Genomic DNA, 19,156 nt, shown 5'->3' with positions numbered 1-19,156 from the left:
CATAACAATGTTATTTCTACTTTCACTTTTTCACTTTCAAACTGACACCCCCCCCCCCCTTTCCATCTCAAACATTCAAAGCACAACCACCACATTCCAATTTTAATATAGCTGACTCTTGATTCATAACTGAAAGCAAATTAAAGCTGCAACCCTCTGCATCTTATCATGATAGATCATCTTTATGGTAAGAATAATCTTAGGACTGATATACAGGAATTGTCTTTTGACAATAGCTTGCAGAGACTCGGTTTGTAGTTAACATATTTTCTTATAGATAATTTAATGTCTGCAGGAGATCTAGTTCAAGATAGTCTTCAATCAATAGGAGTGTAAGCTATTACTTCTGTTAAGGGCCATACCATTGTTTTCTGTTATTTGATATTAACCTTAGCATAGACTTTATACAATTAATTTGTAACTTTTAGGATATAAAATGAGTCATATTTGATTTACATGTTTTGAATGTCCTTTCAGAATTGCTAGACAAAACTTTCCCAAAGGGCAGCGGCAGGATTCAAACCTAGCAGCATTTTTACTTGGACTAATTAAATCCACTTCTAAGATTACCTTTGATGAAGTTTCTTCACAATATTTTGATACATCATTCTAATTAGTTATTAACCTAATTGTGCTTCCCTGATTCTTATCTTACAAATTAAATACCTTCCTTGAAATAATTAATTGATATAATTAATCACAGCTAGAAATAGTGGCTCATGCCTCTTAGCTTTATCTATGTTTTTTTTAAGGCTATTTCCTGAGTTATAAAAGTAAATCAAGAGGCATAATAATAAAGTTTATTATTGTTTAATTAATAGTTATGACACAAAGCATCAATGGACCTCATTCACCAATCGTAAACAAACAACATTTAGCCACGTGGCGCTTTATCACTTCTATATAATTTACGATCTCATGTTTTATTCACGATGGTTGTCACGTGACAGTTTTTTCCATTGTTTTATCAATAAGATCACGTGGCTAAATGTTGTTTGTTTACGATTGGTGAATGAGGTCCATTGAAATAGTTAGTACTGTATATTGTTGCTAGTGAAGAAAACATTTTTTTTAAAAGTATTCTTCGAGAATTATTTAATTTATAATTAATCTATAGTTAAACTTATTTTAAAAAAGTGTGAAAATTATTTGAACAATGAAACTATATGGTGGTTATGAAAGATATAAACCAGTTATATGATAAAAAGTTCCTGGCAAAAGTGAAAATAATCTCTATTTCAAATCAGTTTCAAATGTATTGGATCTGGTGTAGTCAGAGGTGATCACATTACAATTTTGCTTTGTTGTATATTTTTCAACATTACTTTCAAAAAAATGACAACCCATAAACAAAACTTGTGTGGATGGCAGGGGATTTAAAGTAGCAGGTTTTGAACTTTATTCTCTTCCAGGCAGTCTTTAGAACATATCACATTCCAGGCAGTCATGGCTCTTGAAATAGGTACAAAATGAATAGATCTTATCTTATAAAATATAGACCTTACAGAAGATGATTATGTCCTACGCATGTCCCTAGGTCAATCTAGTCATGCATGTTAATCAATGACTTAAATTCTGCCATTTGGGAGTGGAATGACCTTTTGCGAAGGGGCGCCTAAGACCATCTGAATATTATATTGGGGGAGGGGGGTGGCTATTTTCATCGGAAGTTATTTATAAAATATATTTTGTTTGTGTCTCTAACGTGTTGTAACAAGCATATTTGTTCTGTAGTTGAAATACATTTATATTTTAGATGTTATAGGTTTGGAAAATTATACAGATTATATTATTATTAAACAAATTATGAAATGATCATCAAGTATTAATACAAAAAAAAAGTGGGAATCTTATCTTATATAATACAGATGTTACTTCAAAAAAGAAGATGATTACGTCCTACGAGTCATGCATTTAGTCATGGATGTTAACTCCAGCATGATGACCTAAATTCTGCCAAGTCATTGTTTTCCTGGCTGGCTCAGGCAACCCGGGCCATTCCATGCTCTAATAGCACTAGGAAAGAATGAGCATTTGTATACATTTGTCCTGACTCTAGATCTACACTCAAACAATGCCAAAATAATTAATTAATTTGATCTATATGTTGTATTTGGGCTAATCACTTTCTTTCTGGCATTAACAAAACACATACGTAACTTAGATTTAGATCTAGATCTAGACTCTAAAATCTGTCTCAATTTTACAAAGTATGAAAAAATAACTAGACCAGTGTCTTATTCTTTTTTAATTTTACATTTAATTAAAGTGAAATATTGTCCTATTTCAAAGACACTAAAAACTTTTATGGAAATGTGTACATTTGCTCAGCTCCAAGCTGGCATCATTTGAAGACGTTGGTGAGATTAGTGAGGGATACTGTTGCAGATACTATCCTTTGAACACATTATAAGAGTTGGCAACAACCAACCAAAGTCAGCACTTGTTGCTTTATAAAGAATATATAGGTCTGTGGAACTGCTGAACTCGTTTTGTCCCAGAGATTAAGTGTTTTTTTTTTTTTGATATCTCAAAGAAGCTATTCAGACGTGTGAGACAGATTTAGTCCCACAGCTGGGGTAGGTGTCGTACGTGTGCCCAGCCATCAGACTATGGTTCGTCTGGATAAGTTCATGTGACGGAGAGTCCGCCCACCTCTCCCTGGCGCAGCACTTGCAGGCGCAGACCGTGGTGGCCAGTTTACGGATGCTGCCCCGAATGTTCTTGGACATGAGAACGTAGATAAGAGGATTGATGCAGGACTGGAAGTACGGGAGACAATTGATGACGAGCTGGAAATGAAAAAAAAAAAAAGTTCTTTGGTTCCATTGTATCGACTTATCCCTCCACATATTCTCAACATCGCTTTTTTTTTTTTTTTGGTTCAATGTGCAATAATTTATTGCTTGAAGAATATAAAAATTGTAATTATTAAAGATGTTAATATTAAAATTTAAAGAGGATCAGGCTACAGTTAGTAACTCAAAATTGTCGCCATTTTAAGCACAAACTTCCCGGGCATGCTACCCTGTCTCATAGTGGCGCTTGGGTGGAAGCGATCGTAGGAGGAAACGATTAGGCTAAAGGGTAGCAAAACAAGACTCCCGTGGGGGTGCCTAAGGGGTGCGAGAGCATCCTCATTGCACTGTGCGGAGTTGTAAAAAAGCTCCCACAACCTTGTCACAATCCAGACGCTGTTCCTCAAGGGGCCGTTACATAAATGGCGTGTCCCGCACGGTTAGCCTGGTATAGAAAAGAAAAATGGCGGGGGTCTTAGTGTACGCAGTCTCTTGTCGCAAGTCTGACCCACCCGTCAGACAGAACAGTGTACACTGTTCTCTTTCAGGCCGGTTAGAGGAGCTCTTGTTCAATTTTGCTGGCCTAGAGGTCCAAGAGCAGAAGGCTCAACTCTACCTCACAGTTTAAGAAGAAGAAGAAGCAACACAAACTTATAGCCTAATTAAGCCAAACACAGACAAATCTAGTTATTTACAAATGAAACCAACACAAAAAAAAAGGCTATTTATAAATGAAATTAAAAACACAAAAAATCTGGCTACTTACAAATGCATTATAAGCTGACGGTTGGTACAAGAAGTGCACTTGAAACTTTTTTAATACTTGGATAAAAAGTTTTGGGCCCCAGCTAATGAGGAAGACTACAATGATGATAACAAGCATTTTGATGACCTGTCAAGAAAGAAAGGGTTTACAGTAAATGAGCAAATGTATTTTTCCCACAGAAGAATAAAAAGTACAAAGTAGCTATAATACATAAAACACTAGACCATAATTTACGATTAGAAAAACAAAACCTAATGAAATAATCAGAAAGACAAACAGATAGAGGCATATTTTTTTGTTATCCTTAGGCCTTAGGCTAGAAAAAAAAAAACATATAAGTGCTCCTTCTTCCCTTGTGTCATTAGAGAATGGAATGGGTTGCCTGAATCAGCCAGGAAAACTAACGACTTAGCAGAGTTTAAGTCATTGATTAACATGCTTAACTAGATTGACACATGAATTCCGTAGGACGTAATTATTTAATGACATTTAAATTTAGCTGGATGTTTACAAAGCAGACGCTTGTAGTTTACCTGTTTCCTAGCAACCAGAGCTTCCTCTCCGGCCCGCAGTGACGGACTGGACCTAAGCCTCGATTGGGGACTGCCATTTCGTAATGAAACAATATGATTCTGTTCTAAACGAGCTGTGCCAAATCTGAAACCACAAACAAAGCACATGTTTGTAGGTAAAAGACTAATAGAATTTACAAACAAAACATTAGGGGTAAGCATACAAAAAACAGACTTGAAAAAGTTTAATTAGCAACTAACGAATGCTTCAATGCTTTGACCTGACATTTGCAGCATTTCTTTTTTTTTTTAATTATTAGCTGCCTCAGAAAGGGGGAAAGTCGTTATTAGTTTTGTGCAGTCTGTCTGTCACGTTTAGAACTAAAAAAAAATAAAACAATAGGCCTATATACTATATAGGTACAAGGGCTACTTTTGGGTTAATGAAAGACTATCATATAAAATGGACTGCCAACACTGCATACCACGCCTGCATTGCTTTCTCTATATATCATTTTCTCTCCCCCCCCCCCCCCTCTCTCTCTCTCTGTTTTCCTGTCTCGTATCTCTCTATTAAATTTTAAATTATTAGCTGCCTCAGAAAGGGGGTAGTCGTTTTGTGCAGTCTGTCTGTCACGTTTAGAGCCAAAAAAAAATAAAACAATAGGCCTGTATAGGTACAAGGGATACTTTTGGGTTAACGAAAGACTATCATATACAATGGACTGCCAACACTGCATACCACGCCTGCATTGCTTTCTCTATATATCAAGGGTTCTCAACCTGTGGATCGCGACCCTCTTGGGGGTCGATTGACGTTTTGCCAGGGGTCGCCTAAGATCATCGAAAATATGGATTGTTTTTTGTCTACTCTTCTATTGATGTGTGGGTGGGGGTCGCTGCAGAGTGGGGGGTTGTAAAAAAAGGGGTCGCCGAGCTTAAAAGGTATAGAACCGTTGCTATATATCTTTTTCTCTCTATTTTCTCTCTCCCTCTCTCTCTCTCTCTCGTTCGCTGTATTCCTGTCTCGTATCTCTCTCTCTGTTATCCTTGCTGTGCATGTCCTCTATATCTCTCTCTTGTAGGCTATAATTATGTCTACAATGTATTCCGTGCGAATGTCAGGTCAGTATCAGTATTGTCTGACAATCTTGGGTAATATTAAACTACCATGTCAATATGTCGTCTGCTTATTTTTTTTTAGTGTGTCACTCATACATCATTACCCCCTCCCATTCTCTTTTGTCAAACGTCAGAATCACGAGCTTTGCTCGCGCATTCTGCACGCGAGGTCTGCCTCTCAAAAGTCATTCATCAAAGGGCATTAACGTCGTTCTGTTGCAAGAGAAAGGCACTCCTATTAGAACGCGATTAACATGCAGAGTTGCTGGTAATGAACTGTAGAACTCTACAGAGGATAGATATGTATTTAGAGTATCCCAATTAGGCAATTAGGCCTATGCCTGGAATAAATGTATTCGGTAAAACACAACAGATAATAACAATAGGCAAACAAGAGTAATAAATAAATTATAGTTTTTATATAGCGTCACTTTCATGCTTTTATCATGCTCAGAGCGCTTTGGTCCAATCTCATTTGTAGACCATTTGGGGGGAAGGGGGTATTGGGAAAAAAGATTTTGGGCGCTCTGTAAACACAACTCTGCTCAAGTCGGGTGTCGAACCTCGTGTCCCCTTTATAGGTAGCCGCCAAGTTCAAGTGCACTTATCCTATCGACCACACTTCCCAGCAAAAGATGTAGTTAGCATTCAAATACCACAGAAATGTACAGATCTTCTCGTAGTTAAGAGATTAAAAAATAGTCCTCATTTCAGAGCCGAAGAAAAGAAAAAGCGCTATATGGGTAAATGTAGAGGCGATGTATGGGAACGTAAAATGTAAGAATAAAAAAAAAACAAGAAGATTTGTTTTTTAGAGATTTTGAAATACAATGTAAATAATTCTACTGGACAATGTCAAGGACGCTTTATCAAACATCATGTTGCAATGAAATTTTTTAATTTTTTTTTTTGGTACAGGGTTAACAAATGCATGACATTCTCACCTAGTCTACAATGCATAGACGTAGCTTATTAACACTTCCTAAATTCTGTACATCAAAGTCGACAATATAGATAGCTATTGTATCCGCCATAGATGTAGCCTAACTCTTGTTTTTGTTTTCTTCTGTCAGGCTTAGACCCACAGTTTGTCGTCCCCTGGATGCACGGGTGTCTGATAATCTTATATGATATTGTTATAAACCTGGTGGTGGCACAGATGGGGGTAGTGGTGTGTGTGTAGTCAGCCGACGCAAATCACCCCAGTCCAGCGCAGGACGAGCGGTCAACTGTGACCAGTGACAGTACATGCCAGTTCGGCAACGACCTGTGTGTAAATATTACGCACGTAAGTCACGGCGATTGTGATCATTCTGAGTGGTCAAGAACGTTCCATCCGATTCTAGAAGGCCAGTAGAGACAGTATATAAGAGCGAGTGTGTCAGAAAGACTGGACTTCACGTTACCTCGCAATGTGACCAGTACGAGGCGAAGTTAGAAACAGTACGGTGTGTGAAGTCAGGCGGAGCAAGGCTAGGTTTTTGGACAGTTTGTGGAATATTGTTGCCAACTGTACAGTGTTGTATTGTATTTGAAATTAAATTGCTACTGTTACTTTGGAGCCCTGAGTTGTGAGGTTCTTTAAGTTCGTTGTGTCGTGTGGTGCAGTTTGAAGAGAGCCTGGATAGTAGGAGAATCGTAACAATATTTATAGCAAATGTAATTTCCATTTGTATAATTAGTGTTAAAAAGTCATGCGCATGACCTAATTAGGCATATGCCCCATTCACGTTCTCTATATAAAATTTAAAGCAATTTGACCAATCATATACATTGTAACAGTTGGACATATTCACGTTCTATATACGAAATTTAAAGCAGTCTGGCCAATCATATAGGCCCTACATTGTAACAGTTGGACATAGTCACGTTCTATATATGAAATTTAAAGCAGCCTGACCAATCAACTCCCATGTAACAGTTAGACATAGTTGAAATCTGCTCGCCAATCTTATTGACTGTTTTATGCTCAAAGAAATCCCAAGCAAGTAAAGTGTCCAGGCGTCGACTCGGCAAATCACTTCAGAAGTTGAGACACGACCGTGATTTATTATCTGATCGGAGGGACCATGGATGGACGCTGACGTCACAGGCTGGCTTCATTGATTTCACAACCTTCTTGACCTACGCCGTGCTATTTATAGTAACATCCATGTCTGTCAAGCATGGCCAATGCAATAACTATCAGTGATTACCTCCCCCTTTTTTTTTTCAAACGCTAAATTATTTTTTTTTTTTACTTTTTTTTTAGAATACACAAAGCTCCAGCATTAGTTTATACATAGCTTATAACAACTCACTCTTTCTATCTGTCTGTCTGTGTGTCAGACTGGCCCAAAGTTTGTACACGTTATTTCTTCTACACCCAATTTCCGATCGAGCTGAAATTTTGCACAATTATTTCTTTTACCTGACAACACAAGAATTCATTTTTTTTAAAAAAGTATAAGTATAAAGGCAAAGTAGAAAAGAGACAGACAGAGAGAAGCGTCTAGTGACTTAGTTTAGTTTAGAGATTTTGTTAGTTTTGTACATAAATATATTGTGCATCTTTTTAGCGACGGTAAAAGTAGTGACGTAGGCAGACAGACGGATGACGTTGCTGAATACGGGTACATGATAGGAGAAGAACATGTCTAGGGCTTGTAGAAAGATGGATAGTGAATAGACTGCTAATTGAAACGACGGATAGATAGACAAGACGATCATCCCCATCTGTAAATAACATCAGTTCAAGTCTTCACAAGTTTAATTAAGTATATTTAATTGTTGTGTCCCTTGGACTGTTCGGACTCCTGTTTAGAATAAATGAAATAGTATCAAACGGACAACACACAAAATCCAAGCCAGGATGAGAAAGAGAGAGAGAGAGAAGAGAATGTGTAAACTGGCCATGATTGACAGTAGTTGGCGGGGAAAAAAAAGGTCTTGTGCCCTCAAGGCAAACTAGGGTCAAATGAAGGTGTCCAGGCCAAGAAATGATGAGCCCTCGCCTGCCCACGTGATTGGAGCCCTCAGCTCTTGGGAACAAACTGCATTAACCACATAACCTTTCCACACTGCAGCAACAACAGAAAGTTTTAGCCAAACCGCACGAAACTTGGCATATTGGGGGAGATCTCTCTGGTACTACATCACTATGACGCAATAGGGCCTAAGGCTTTTTTTTTTCATTTTTTCATTAGAATTGATTACTGGGCCGATTGCACATTACATTACATTACATTGTCTGTGGATGGCTGCCTGGTCGTGCGGTTTGCACGCTGGACTGTCGTTCAGATTTATCGATGGTCCCGGGTTCAAACCCTGCCCGCTCCCATCCCCCGTCGTCCTGCGGGAGGTTTGGACTAGGAAGTAATTATCTTCAACTCTGAAGGAACATCCGAAACATGTAAAACATTTTACAAACATTTTACAAACATTTTTTACAGTTTTTACTGTACAACAAAAACCTTGGGCTATATGTGTAAAAAAAAAGGAAGGCTATACCATAAACCGTGACGGTGAAATGGCCGTTGTCTTCACTACCTTCACCTATCCCTTAGTCTGTTGAACCGATGGGGCACCACACAAGATATGTTGACCGTCTTTCCCCATTCCTCTTTGTCTTTTGCCTTGGATAGAATTTCTTCCATGGAAGGCCCGTCCATTCTTTTATGTTGTCCTCTTATCTCTGTCTGCCTCTTTTTTTTTTCTCGTCGGTGCTGTTTCCCTTTGCGAGCCCTGCGGACGTTGTGATGAGTTTAAGAGTTTAAGTCTGCGTTTTTTGGACAGTAGTTAGCAGATCATCATGGGCTCCATTTGCGATATTAATGTCTGTAAGGCGCTTCAGAACAGCTGTGTCTTGCTACTCAACTTGATGGTTGCCCTACAGCGGTTCGGACTCGGTGACATTGTGACAGTAAAATACATGTTTTGATATCTATCTATCTATCTATCTATCTATCTATCTATCTATCTATCTATCTATCTATCTATCTATCTATCTATCTATCTATCTATCTATCTATCTATCTATCTATCTATCTATCTATCTATCTATCTATCTATCTATCTATCTATCTAAATCTATATCTATCTATATAAAGGCACATTCCTCGTCCCATATGCTAGGACAAATTTGTACAAATACTCCTTCTTCCCTAGTGCTATTAGAGCATGGAATGGGTTGCCTGAGCTAGCCAGGAAAACCAGTGACTTGGCAGAATTCAAGTCATTGGTTAATATGCATGACTAAATGCATGACGCGTAGGACGTAATCATCTTCTTTTTTGAAGTAACGTCTATATTATATAAGATAAGATAAGATCTATCTATCTATCTATCTTTCTGTCTGTCTGTCTGTCTGTCTGTCTGTCTGTCTGTCTGTCTGTCTGTCTGTCTATCTATCTATCTATCTATCTATCTATCTATCTATCTATCTAATGGCTGTCTTGTATTATCAGTCTGTCTATCTATCTATCTATCTATCTATCTATCTATCTATCTATCTAATGGCTGTCTTGTATTATCAGTCTGTCTATCTATCTATCTATCTAATGACTGTCTTGTATTATCAGTCTGTCTATCTATCTATCTATCTATCTAATGGCTGTCTTGTATTATCAGTCTGTCTATCTATCTATCTATCTAATGGCTGTCTTGTATTATCAGTCTGTCTATCTATCTATCTATCTAATGGCTGTCTTGTATTATCAGTCTATCTATCTAATGGCTGTCTTGTATTATCAGTCTGTCTATCTATCTATCTATCTATCTATCTATCTATCTATCTATCTATCTATCTATCTATCTATCTATCTATCTATCTATCTATCTATCTATCTATCTATCTATCTATCTAATGGCTCTCTTGTATTATCAGTCTGTCTATCTATCTATCTATCTATCTATCTATCTAATGGCTGTGTTGTATTATCAGTCTGTCTATCTATCTATCTAAAAGTTAAAGAGACTACACGAGAGAGAGAGAGAGAGAGAGAGAGAGAGGATTGAACAGGAAGAGAAAGAAAGATACAGAGATAAAGAGTGATAAGGGAGAGACTTGAAAAGATAAAAAGAGAGAAAGACATAAGAAAGAAAGAAAAAGGGGCATTAAGTGAAATTTCACACTCACCAACACACACATATTTTTTTATATAAAGACACACATACACTCCTAATCTAATACTTTGTACTTGATGTCACTGAATCTCTACACACAAAAAAATCGTATTTCTTGCTTAGTCGTAACTACACCCCTATATTAAAGTCCAGTCCTTAGAATCAGAAAAAGGGGGAAGGGTAGATTCGATCGCAATGGATGCTAGCAATCAAAGATCAAATCGCTATCTGACAGTGAGCCGGAGTAATTTGATGACCAATGACTTCTCCGTGAAGTACCCCCCCCTCTCTCTCTCCCCCTCTCCCTTTCTCTCTTTCTTTCTTTCTCTAATTTCAAGATCTAGGACTCGATTCGGCTCCAAGTCTGGATATTTCAGATGTTCCGAATTTTAAAAAAATCTACCAATGTCATTAACATGGTCAATATTGATGTCAGCTGACACGATCTTAGACTTGCACAATTCTCGATATATTTGAGATTCAATCTCCAAGACTTGCATTATATTTTCATAATGTTTAATTTGTAATACATAAAATGAGGCGCGGTGGCTAAGTGATAAAGCGCTTGACTTCGAATCCTAGTGAAGACTGGGATTTTGAATTTCGGGATCTTTAGGGTGCCACTGAGCCCAGCCAGGTCTCAAATTGGTTTTGAAAAGTAAAGGCAGTTGGTCGATGTGCTGACCACATAACACCATTGTTGACCGTGAACCACAGACATTGATTACCTTTACATCGTCTACCCTATAGACCGTGTGGTCATAAAAAGGGGAAAGTTACTTTTATTTATTTAAAATTTGCCTTTTTCGTATATGCTATTAACTAATAACATTGATCTAGTCCATGTCTCACACTTCATTCACTTATTTCACAGGCACTCGTTCATGGTAGGCCTGATCCCAAACCAATCATCATAGTAGGCCTAAACGCAACCAATCGTAATAGTAGGCCTGGTCCGAGACCAATAGAAGGCCTGTATTCTGACCTGTGACTTGGCGACGAGCTATTGGTCTTCACTGCCCATAGGCTGCCACGTCACAGGTCAATGTTCAGGCCTGCTATATCCAGTTTTCTTGGTTGTAGACACCAGGAAAACGAATTTCTAAAGCTCGGAATGCAAAGAAAAAAAATGTCGGGTCTCATCTTACAGCGCCATCACATCTGGGAGAAAGGGAAACAAGCATATTTTTTTTTTCTATAAGAGCGACTCTACTAAAAGTGTGAAAAACATCGACAAATGAGGTGTGGGGGGTTGGGAGGAAGAGTGATAATACATTGACAAGTGAGATGTGTAGACAGGGAGTGATATGGCATTGACATAAGTTAGAAATACAAGTAAGTTGTATTTACTTTTCTATTCCTATTGTACAATTTTTGACGTTTCTATGGAAACGAATTTGTTTTACGTCCTATCCCAGACGTCTGTCAGGACGTGAGGGTATAACAACAGGTAGGTCTTGAACTCGGGAATCATTGTGACAACAATCCAAAAGCTCATACCTCTTGAAAAAAGAAGCTCTATATAATTAACATTTAAAATAAAATTAAAATTCTTTTGCAAATTTTTTTCGCTTCTACATCTAAGAATGAATTGGTTAGGCCAATAATAGAATATGCATCCTCCGTTTGGGACACATCAACTCAAGGAAACATTAAGAAACTGGAACAAACACAAAATAGAGCAGTGAGATTCATAACAAACGAATATTCACATTTGACTAGAGTAACACCTTTAGTAAAATCACTAAATTTAGAAAGCCTTCAGGACAGAAGACTCAAAAGTAAAGTAGCAATCATACATAAAACACTGAACCATAATCTTCAAATACAAAAACAAAATTTAATAAAATACTCTGAAAGATAAAGGCACATTTCTCGTCCCATATGCTAGGACAAATTTGTGCAAATACTCCTTCTTCCCTAGTGCTATTAGAGCATGGAATGGGTTGCCTGAGCTAGCCAGGAAAACCAGTGACTTGGCAGAATTTAGGTCGTTGGTTAATATGCATGACTAGATGCATGACGCGTAGGACGTAATCATCTTCTTTTTTGAAGTAACGTCTGTATTATATAAGATAAGATAAGATAAACAAAAATCCATTTTTGGACCGAAGGGAAATGTGAAAAAAAAATTATTAAGTACTAAAAAAAACAACCCGAAATGCATTTTGCATTTTTTACATTAAATGTGAAGCAATGAGGTAGAGACATGATAAAGTCGAATCTTTTATGGAGCATACTTTAGAAGAAGTTCAAGGGCAGGGGTGGGCTGGGTGTCAACATTGGCCAGGGCATTCTATACAATCCGGCCCACAAATTCTATATCCTACGATGGACATCCCATTCTAGGTCTACCTGTCATCAAAATCATTATGTTAAGTTCGATAATGTATCGATTTGCATGCTATAGAGTGAACTCTTATATCTTTATAAGAAATATAGTCCTTTTTTAATCGGTAAGTATGTAGTGATTACTAGGATCCTTCTGTAGCACCTCAATTCCATTGCTAGGATCCTCCTCTCTAGCTCTGCAGTCAGCGTCCAAGACTTGCAAGCATATAAAAATGTGGCCATGACCAGGGAGCGAATCAGTCTGATTTTGGTGCCGAGGGCCAAGCCCTTATCTTTCCATATTATTTTCAGTTTTGAAAGGGCTGCTGTGGACTGTGCTATTCGGGCCAATAGTTCGGGTTTTGTTCCCTCATCTGAGACAATAGCTCCGAGGTATTTGAAGCTGCTAACACTAGTCAGCTTTTCACCTCCAATACTGATACATCACAAACCAAGAGATTAGAGACAGGGTTACTGCAGCGATCGGACCCCATGATGACCTACTAACTATTGTAAAGAAACGCAAGCTTAAAATATATCGCAATATTACAAGATCCACGGGGCTCGCAAAGACCTTCCTTCAGGGAACAGTACCAGGAAAAAGAAGAAGAGGCAGACAGAGAAAGCGATGGGAGGACAACATAAAAGAATGGACGAGCCTACCATTGATATAGGTTTTAAACAAGGCAAAAGACAGGGAGGAATGATGGTCGACAAATCTTGCTTGGTGCCCAAACGGTCCAACAGACTTAGGGATAGGTAAAGGTAAAAAAAAAAGTATGTAGGCCCTAAAAGTGTGAAGCATACTACTAGCACTGTTTACGGATGAAAGCTATTACATTATTTCGGAAAATGTATAAGATTAAAATTATAGGCCTATTTCACTGTAGAGTCTCTGAAAGATTTTTTTAGCACGACGCTCATGGACCTTTTAATAAGAGAATATTATAAAACTTTTAACAATTTGATATGTGCCATAGTGGCATCGATCTGGCCGTTTCGGTGACCCTACCGGCCCATCTGGGTACCGACCCAAATGCCCATATAGCCAGTCCGCCACTGTCCAATAGTCCCTAAGAGTTCACAGACGTAATAAATAGAAATGAGACTACTTCCGTCTCAAAAAACGGAACCGGAAGTGCTCTGTTCAACTTGGCTGGTAAACGGCCATTACCTCCTGAACTCACTAATTTCCATAATTAACCGTTCACTGGGTCGGTACAGCAAAGACGTCTGACCAATTTGAAAATCGCTGTAACCGATGGCTATGCAAATCGTCCTCGTGACCGAGGTGACGTCATAGGCTGCCCACAAGAATTCAGCCCAGATGATTTTAAGACTTCTTCCTATGCACAGTGGCGAAGCTAGGCATTTGAGGGGGGGGGGGGCCGGAGGGCTTGTCCTCTTTAGGGGGGGGGGGGCCTCTGCATTCTGACGTTCGACATCATGGCATGAGATTACGAAGTCAATAAGTATAAAAGTATATAAGTATATAAGTATATAAGTATAAAAGTATAAAAGTATATAAGTATATAAGTATAAAAGTATATAAGTATAAAAGTATATAAGTATATAAGTATATAAGTATATAAGTATATAAGTCTAATGTGTGGAGTACATGCAACATGTTAAATAACGTAACTAGCAGGATTACATGGCAGTGGCGTAATATTTAATGTAAAAAAAAAAATTCTGACACTTAAGTCTTAAGTAGGGGCCCTGGGGTGACTTTCAAATTTGGACCTCCCTCTCACCTAGCTACGCCACTGCCTAAATTAAAATTTAATTATGGCTTTTATATAGCGCTACTTTCATGCTTATAGCCTGCTCAGAGCGCTTTGGTCCAATCTCAGTTGTGGACCAGTGGGGGGTGGGGGGGGGTATCTATGAGTTGGTTTTTCCGTGCTGCCTTTAGGCTCTCAGTAAACACAACACTTCCCGAGTAGGGTGTCGAACCTCGAGCCCCCTTCATAGGTAGCCAAGCTTAGCTTACTAAGCCTCTCTCGACCACACTTCCCTATACATTTTGTAAACATGTCTAAGCATTGTGTATACATTGCAATCAAAGTTTTAATAATCCTTAAAAAGTGGTATTGTGTCTTATAATATTTTTAAGCTAAAACAATTTCGTATAAAACTTAAGCTAAGAAATGCCCTCCAGATTTCACAACGACTGTCTGACTCTTATGTGTATACATAGTGAGCCTAAAGTGTCCCATATTTAACGCTCTAAAATATTATAATTGCTGTTATAAATTCAATGTTGACTATTTTGAATAAAATGTAACTCAAGTTGTGATTACGAGATCCCCAAGGGACGCCTACCTGTTAAAATCAAAAGTAGCTTAATTTGAAAAAACAGTTGAGCATTTATTTATGGAGAACTTCCATTGAATTGGCCTTGACGCAAATGAAATAGACAAGATTTTTTTTATGCCGAGTCTAGACATCAATTAGATATGAGGCGTACTAGTTGGGTTGTCATGGAAACTGCGACTATGAATAGCTCCATTCATTCACCGTATCTAAGGTGACGTCACGAAAATTGGCTCCGACACTACGTCACACGTGGGGGGGGGCGGAGGAGAGATGGAGGCTGAACATTTAATGAATGTATTGATGTTTGTAAACTTTTTTTTTCGAGGATTCTTTTCATTGCCTTGGCTTGATATTTTTCGCAAAGGGTAGTCATAGTAAGGCTTGCCATTACAACCAAGTTTTATGAGGCTCAGGATATATGTAATCTAAGGGGTGGGAAGCACACAGTTATTCATTCAATTAAAGAGCCTAAGTATTTTCGAGCATTTTCGAGAAGGAAACATGTGTAGCCTCACGAGTGTAGCTGTTGTTCATATTTAGGACTAAAATAATTTATTACGTAATTCAGATATTTTTAGGTGCTATTGTATAGTGCCTCTTTCATGCTTATAACATGCGAGGGGCGCTATGGTCGAATTTTTGTGAGGATTAGTTGGGGGGTATCTGGATGAGGTGTCTTTAAACACTAAGCAAAGAGACTTTGCTCGGGGCAGGATTCGAACGCGAGAGCTTTGATAGGTAGCCAGGCAATTTTAGCCCCACAACATCTTATATGTATTCAATAATGCGTCAAAGACTTAATAACAAATGTCAATAACAAATAAATTTGTTTACATTAAATCAGGTTTGCGTCATTTACATAATTGAATGTTGTGAAGCAGGTGGTCTGTATAAGCTTCACTGTAAGCCAGTGATGCCCAACCTAATTCGACCTGCGGGCCGTTTTATTTTCCGACACTCGTGTCGCGGCCAAGTTACCGAAAAGTTACAAAAACGAAATTGACCTGAAACTAATTTTATGAGGAACCCGTGGGTCTTGTACTTACATTAATTAGTGCGATATTTTCATACAGACCGGAAAATGACCTAATTTCTCTACTTCCAATGTTAGCAACTTTGTAGCTAGATCTAGCTTTACCATCAACTCATTTTTGTGTCTCTTTTTGGTAAATATTCCCATCAATGCCGCCATATTAGTTTCATATTGTCGTTTATATGTTGTGTTGTTGTTGTTTTTTTTAAACAGCCACACTTTCTTTATAAAACAAATATGTTGGGTTATTATCTTGTTCCATTAAAAGTGTTAAAGGTCATGGTACCAATCCAGCATATTCTTGCGTTTCCATTGTTTTGTTACATTGCATATCTATTAGAAAATAATATTAGTGAGTCAGAAGAGTATGTTAATTCAAGTTGGGTGTCTATAAAACAAAACAAAAAATTGAAATATAAGATAAACCCCGAAAGATTTAAATGTGGTGTATACCGAGCTTTAACGGTACATAGTTTTGCAGAAAAATGCTTCTTATCTTATATTATATAATACAGACGTTTCTTCAAAAAAGAAGATAATTACGTCCTACGCACCATGCATTTAGTCATGCATTAAAATTCTGCCAAGTCACTGGTTTTCCTGTCTAGCTCAGGCAACCCATTCCATGCTCTAATAGCACTAGGGAAGAAGGAGCACTTGTACAAATTTGTCCTAGCATATGGAGTGAGAAATGTGCCTTTATCTTTGTGTCTTTCAGAGTATTTTATTAAATTTTGTATTTGAAGATTATGGTTCAGTGTTTTATGTATAATTGCTACTTTACTTTTGAGTCTTCTGTCCTGAAGGCTTTCTAAATTTAGTGATTTTACTAAAGGTGTTACTCTAGTCAAATGTGAATATTCATTTGTTATGAATCTCACTGCTCTATTTTGTGTCTGTTCCAGTTTCTTAATGTGTTCTTGAGTTGAGGGGTCCCAAACGGAGGATGCATATTCTATTATTGGCCTAACCAAGGTAAAATAACATTTTAGTTTGATGTTCTTTAATGATTTATAGAAAGCGTGGTCGAGAGGCTAAGTGCGCTTGAACTTGGCTTTGCTTGGCTACCTAGAAGGGGGCTCGAGGTTCGACACCCGACTCAGGCAGAGTTGTGTTTACTGAGCTGCTTAAAGCCAGCACGGAAAACCAACTCCTAGATACCCCCTCCCCCCCCCCCCGACTGGTCCACAAATGAGATAGGACCAAAGCGCTCTGAGCATGCTATAAACATGAAAGTAGCGCTATATAAAAGTTATAAATATATGTATATACATATATAATCCCTAATGCTTTGTTTGATTTTTTGATAGTTTCATCAATATGGGGATTCAATGACAGTTTTTCATTTATTATAACACCTAAGTATTTTGCGTTTTTAGTCTGAGTTACTGGTTTACCACGAATAAGATAAGTGGAATTAATTTGTTTTAGCTTTTTTTTTTTTTTTGTTATTCTTAATAACTGACATTTTTCTGGGTGGAAATACATGCTCCAATTTGATTCCCATTTCTGTAATTCATCTAATTCTCTCTTGACTGTTTTTGGACTGCACAGTCATATGAAATACTGGGCATATATATTTATATCAAAGTTTAAATCATCATACGGAGAAATATTGGGATATCCAATTTATATTAAGCAATAAAATAAAGAGGGGAAAAGAAGAGAAAGTGATATGGAGTAATATGGAGTCATTATAATGGAACCTAAAGAAAAACAATTCAGGTAATGAAAATTGGAACATTTTGTAGAGATTAATCATTTAGAGATAAAAGATTAAAAAAAATAAGATAAAAAAAAAGATAAACGAAACAATGTCAAGGACGCTAAATGAAAACAATAACATTGTTGCCAACTTAATAACCCAATTGATCCTCGCATTAGTTCTACTTTATTCCTTTACGAAGCTCTCACACAGGTTTCATATATTACATTTAAACAAAAATATTAAACTACTGTTTCCTAATCCAGTGTTTTCCTAACTGTGTTTCGCGAAACTCAAGTGTTCCACGAGGCCGGAATAGGTGTTCAACAAACTACTGGAATAATTAACTATTAGGCCACAGCGTGAATTAATCTCTTTAAAATTAAGCTAAGTGTTTAATAAATACTCAGAATGTACCAAGTGTTCAATAAATACTCAGAATGTACCAAGTGTTCAATAACTACTCAGAATGTACCAAGTCTTCAATAAATACTCAGAATGTACCACGTGTTCAATAAATACTCAGAATGTACCAAGTGTTCAATAAATACTCAGAATGTACCAAGTGTTCAATAAATACTCAGAATGTACCAAGTGTTTAATAAATACTCAGAATGTACCAAGTGTTTAATAAATACTCAGAATGTACCAAGTGTTTAATAAATACTCAGAATGTACCAAGTGTTTAATAAATACTCAGAATGTACCACGTGTTTAATAAATACTCAGAATGTACCAAGTGTTTAATAAATACTCAGAATGTACCAAGTGCTCAATAAATACTCAGAACGTACCAAGTGTTCAATAAATACTCAGAATGTACCACGTGTTTAATGAATACTCAGAATGTACCACGTGTTCAATAAATACTCAGAATGTACCACGTGTTCAATAAATACCCAGAATGTACGAAGTTTTCAGTCAATTAAAACGTTTGGGAACCACTGCCCTAATCTATAGTCAAAAGTTGATCAGGTGTCAGATGACAATGAATGCCCACATTGAGATATAAACATGAAGACTTGAAGCCACGTGACCTAGATTACACGACATCACGTGACAATACGCCATTTTTTTGTCGGTATCAAAGCATGTAAAGAATGCCTGCTAGAAAGGATTACTTATGATATTACTGCTACATGTATCTAAATTTTGTTACATCACTGTAATGCTGTCAGCTCTTATCAAAAAAATGGATGGCCGACTAGACGTATTTGTGGTATGCACTTCGGACTGTGGTCCAGTGTGAAGTCGGTCAGGCAAAGTCATCATCATCATCATCATCAAACTCCATTTGAATAAGGGCTTGAGAGGCTCAAATCTTCTCTTGCAAAAGCAGAAACCCTGCTGTCTTGCGTAGTGCATAAATGTCACCATACAGGTCGAGAATTTTTGTTTTCCCAGACCTGTCGAGACGGAGATCAGCAAGTCTGGGGCAGTCAAACAGAATATGAGGCACGGTTTCTT

General features: G+C 37.5%; 1 protein-coding gene across 3 annotated transcripts in view; it reads right to left on the bottom strand.

Annotated features, from left to right (window-relative positions):
* Positions 1 to 2,233: 2,233 nt before the first annotated feature.
* Positions 2,234 to 19,156, bottom strand: part of LOC106058819 (allatostatin-A receptor-like) — a 158,721-nt gene continuing 141,798 nt past the window's right edge. For all 3 annotated transcript variants that reach the window (XM_056030555.1, XM_056030556.1, XM_056030557.1), the window contains exons 7-9: positions 4,098 to 4,221; positions 3,565 to 3,690; positions 2,234 to 2,792 (exon numbers count right to left, since the gene is read on the bottom strand). In XM_056030555.1, the coding sequence (XP_055886530.1) occupies positions 2,544 to 2,792; positions 3,565 to 3,690; positions 4,098 to 4,221 (499 nt within the window). In that variant the 3' untranslated portion in view covers positions 2,234 to 2,543. The remainder of the gene's footprint in view (positions 2,793 to 3,564; positions 3,691 to 4,097; positions 4,222 to 19,156) is intronic.

This window comes from Biomphalaria glabrata, chromosome 5 (assembly GCF_947242115.1).
Source record: "Biomphalaria glabrata chromosome 5, xgBioGlab47.1, whole genome shotgun sequence".
Taxonomy (NCBI): Eukaryota; Metazoa; Mollusca; class Gastropoda; family Planorbidae; genus Biomphalaria; species Biomphalaria glabrata.
This window is presented reverse-complemented; position numbering and strand designations above follow the sequence as displayed.